The sequence below is a fragment of the Cucurbita maxima genome, unplaced genomic scaffold (genome assembly GCF_002738345.1).
Source record: "Cucurbita maxima cultivar Rimu unplaced genomic scaffold, Cmax_1.0 Cma_Scf00011, whole genome shotgun sequence".
NCBI classification, from domain to species: Eukaryota; Viridiplantae; Streptophyta; class Magnoliopsida; order Cucurbitales; family Cucurbitaceae; genus Cucurbita; species Cucurbita maxima.
Window position 1 is genome coordinate 1,745,391 of NW_019272027.1, and position 4,144 is coordinate 1,749,534.

Genomic DNA, 4,144 nt, shown 5'->3' on the forward strand with positions numbered 1-4,144 from the left:
TTTTTTTTTTTTTTTTTTTTTTTTTTGCATGTATGAGAATGAGTGAATTCCATCTAACAAGATTATGTTCACGGCTCCTATTTGGTAAGAATCTCAAAATGGTATGCATATTGAATGAGTTATGAAAATCATTCTCAATCATCAAAATCAAAGGACAAACCCTGACATACAAGAGTTCAACTCATTCAAGGTTAAGATTGAATCAGATATAATCATCATATGAAATGCTAATCTTCTCGATTAATGAATATATAAAAAGAAATTAAATATTTTGTAGTCCAGTCTTCTCATACTCACATGCTTCTACACAAACAATTTATAACAATTATAAAATGGGTCCGTAGCATTTTGTACGACAGTAATAATCTTGAATTTTTCAAACAATAAATAATATTAAATTACAAATAAAATAATTAATTATGCCGGAGTCGAAATTGACAATTTGAAAACGGTCTTAGCAATGTTTTTATTTTTTGATTTTTTTTATGAAACTAAAATGATTAACACGTGCCACGTGACCCAAGCGTGAAAGTTTAATAATAATATTTGATAGGATATTTTCTAGTGCTCGTTTAAGACGAGTCTTCTCAACCCCAACTAAATCGATACATATCTTAATAAATTAGTATTTAAATTGAATCCTTCATTTACAAACTACCAATCATGTGAGGCATTAGCTACACTAGTTGACTTGGCTCAAGATAGATATTAAAATATTAAAATATTTATTAATTTTAATTAATATAATAAAAATAAATATATTTTTTTTTTTACACCATTCAAAATCTCTCCCTCCATTTTCCAAAGACCACAGCTTCACAATTCAATTTTTAACCAACCATTTGCCCTTTGTTATCCAAAGCTTCTAAAACTACGTCGTTTTCTTAACAACTTTCACTCCCATTCTCAAACCTACGCGCGTGTTTCCACGGACCAATAAACAACGTTCTTAGTTAACAAAAGCCAATATAAAGGGCTGACGCTCACCACTCTCTCGAACTGGCGCGTGGTAATTCCAAAATAAACTATTCCCCATTATAATTCGAAATTCATCAATCATCTATCTCTCTTCCCTTTTTCGCTCTCCCTATCTCTCTCTGAAGAGCTTGAAAAAAGGCGACGGCCAAATTGGCGTTCTGATCTGCAGCGAAGAAGCCGAAGAAACGCGAAGCTTTCCCACATTGATTTTCTCAAGTTGATCGAAACCCTAGAACGAAGATACAGGAGAAAAGGAAGAGGAAGGAGAAGTTTTTGTCTCTCGAGCATTTTGGTTCGCGATGGGGTTGTGGGAAGCTTTTCTCAATTGGCTTCGAAGGTATGTTGGAACTGGCGATTGAAATTTTAGAGGAAGTGGAAAGGAGTTTGTCGATTTTTTTTTTATTGGTTGTTTCTCTGATATCCTTTATGCTATATGAATATTATGCAATTGATAATATTCGTATCATTTAGATTAGTGAGCGGGAGGATTATGGAGGTGGAACCTGTGTTTGGTCTTCGTTTAGCTAATGGAAATTGATAATTTCTCCCCTGGTTTCTAACGTCTCTGTTGTATGGAATTTAAGAATATTAATGGGCGAGAGGGCGACTTATTTTGGTTAAATTGGATAATAGATGATTTATCTCCTACTGTATTCCGAAACTGATGGTTTCATTAATTATACAAACGGTGGCCATTTACTGCATCGATTCGTTACTTATTTCGTTTTTTTTGGAACTTATGAAGTTTAGTGTTCTAATAATGCCTTGTGCTGTATTGTTCGGAGTTGTTTTGTCTCGCTAAGATGTGTTTTGATTACCATCTTCCTTGTTATACTTCAGCAAGAACGTGGCCAACGTGGGAGGTGACGATTAGGTTTTCAATTTTGAATGAGTTCTGATTATAACCTAAAAAATGTAGTTATTTTGGTGGCTGCAATTCAGAACAATGAATGAACTGGTCAAATTGCGTTTGCAATGATGATATTTTCATTTTGTTAATTGTTTTGTTGATTAAGGTAATTTTCTTAATTAGAAAAAAGAATTGTGCTTATTAGTTCTTAATTTTTGTTGATTATGATACGAAAATTTAGATTAGAATTAGATTTGGTTGAATTAGATGAGATGTTTGCTTTGGTTCTTCATGTGATGCCCATCTCTGTGGGTTAAGTTACATTTGATCATATTTCCTATTGCAGTCTCTTTTTCAAGCAAGAGATGGAATTATCTCTGATTGGGCTTCAGAATGCTGGAAAAACATCGCTTGTAAATGTTATTGCAGTAAGTAATTGTTTCTAACCAACCATGTGTTAAATATTCTTATATTGGCTACTGCTGATGGCTTATCTTTTCTCTTCCTGATTGTAATTTGCAGACGGGTGGATACAGTGAAGACATGATCCCAACGGTGTGTAATATTTTTTGAAAGGAATTATACCATTCTCTTGGATATTTGATTGTTTCTGTTGCCTTATTTTGTACCATAGCTTATTTTTGCATTTCTCTTCAAAGTATCCTTTCATCTGCAGGTAGGATTTAATATGAAGAAGGTGACTAAAGGCAATGTAACAATAAAGCTTTGGGATCTTGGAGGCCAACCTAGGTTCCGTAGTATGTGGGAAAGATATTGCCGTGCAGTTTCTGCAATTGTGTAGGTTACCTATATGTGCTGTATACTTTATTGCTTCTGTAGTCTTGGATCTGTGATTCTTGTTTGTTTACAGGGAAAATTTCCTTCCTTTGCTGGATTTCTGCTTAAACTTATTTGCCTAACTGTTTAACTTGTTATGGTCTCTGCATTAATTACATGGTCCATATGGAAATCGTAAGTTGCGAACAATTCGGACGTATGATCTAGCATAGTGTTTGAAAATTTCGATATCCAGTGCTGAAAAAAGTTGGTTGAAGAGTACTCCTGACTTCTTGTCTTGCAGTTATGTTGTGGATGCTGCTGATTATGAGAACTTGTCTGTCTCAAAAAGTGAATTGCATGACTTGTTGAGTAAGCCTTCACTGAATGGAATCCCCTTGCTGGTATTGGGTAACAAGATTGACAAACAAGGAGCTCTGTCTAAGCAGGATCTCACAGAACGAATGTAAGTTGAATCTAAGAAACCTTGAACTAATAACAATGAGTTCGTTTGTTCTGCAATGATGTTGCTTGATCCCCACCTCAATATCAATCTCCATTGTTAAGTCAAATGAATGAACACGTAGAAAGTAAAATGTCTTTAAGTGCTTGTTTACAAGTAGTTTGTAGGCAGTTCCTGTGGCTTCTTAAAGACGATTCTTCACCTTGCAGGGGACTGAAGTCTATAACTGATAGAGAAGTCTGTTGCTTTATGATATCGTGCAAGAACTCCACCAATATCGACACTGTTATTGACTGGCTCATAAAGCATTCGAAGTCGAAAAACTAAGCTGCGGTGTCTGCAATATCAGGTTCCAACGTCTAATTGTAAGAGGCATATTTCTAGTTGTGCAAATATGTCAGTTGCCCATCTGAGGTTTGCTGATATCCAACTTCCATGTCCTGTTTTGTGTTTATACCTTGGCAGCACGTATCTATGTACATTGGTTTAGATTTGTTTTTGAGGGTTGTGATTATTCTCTTGTTGTTGGGAGGGGAGAAGGGGGGAACTCAGAAACAGAGGTTGGTTTTGATTGTTGCTATAACTTCGATTTGACGATGTGATTTAAACATTTTTCCCATTGTATGATTCTATCTATCACTTGAACCAGTTTTTGAAAATCTCTGACTAAAAATTGGACCAAAATAACTCACTTAGGAATCCCTACCCGGAATAGATAGGATGTAGATATATGTATATATATTCATGTTGGCTGTTCGTATATATTTGGTGATTTAGGTCCTAAGAAACGGTGTTCTTTAGCTTTGAAATGTAGGAAAAGTCATGTTCGAAGACAAATATTACAAATCACGTCTCAGTTTCCTATGTGGGATTGGTTGATGTAGTAGTACATGGCAGCCCACTAGCAAGGGAATAGCTCGGCAAGGTAACCACTTTTAAAGATGCTTGACTTGCTGTTTTAACAAGTTTTGGTTTACAAAGCATGTATATTAGTGTACTGGACACTCCAAGGATAATGGATTATAGAACTTCAATTATTGGAAATTGTTATGAAAAAAATCTTGATTGACTTAATC

The 4,144-nt window shown here is 34.9% G+C and overlaps 1 protein-coding gene across 1 annotated transcript; it reads left to right on the forward strand.

The window, feature by feature from the left end:
• Positions 1-1,064: 1,064 nt before the first annotated feature.
• Positions 1,065-3,726, forward strand: LOC111486167 (ADP-ribosylation factor-like protein 8a). Its single transcript, XM_023133198.1, has 6 exons — positions 1,065-1,315; positions 2,175-2,256; positions 2,351-2,383; positions 2,505-2,626; positions 2,910-3,071; positions 3,278-3,726. The coding sequence occupies exons 1-6, from the start codon at positions 1,278-1,280 to the stop codon at positions 3,393-3,395; spliced, it is 555 nt and encodes a 184-aa protein (XP_022988966.1). The 5' UTR covers positions 1,065-1,277; the 3' UTR covers positions 3,396-3,726.
• Positions 3,727-4,144: the final 418 nt, after the last annotated feature.

Bases quoted from the DNA above. Each gene is read 5' to 3' on its own strand.
- LOC111486167 (XM_023133198.1), top strand. From the start codon at position 1,278: ATGGGGTTGTGGGAAGCTTTTCTCAATTGGCTTCGAAG. The intron at 1,316-2,174 runs GTATGTTGGAAC...TTCCTATTGCAG, and splicing joins TTTCTCAATTGGCTTCGAAG to TCTCTTTTTCAAGCAAGAGA. The intron at 2,627-2,909 runs GTAGGTTACCTA...CTTGTCTTGCAG, and splicing joins CGTGCAGTTTCTGCAATTGT to TTATGTTGTGGATGCTGCTG.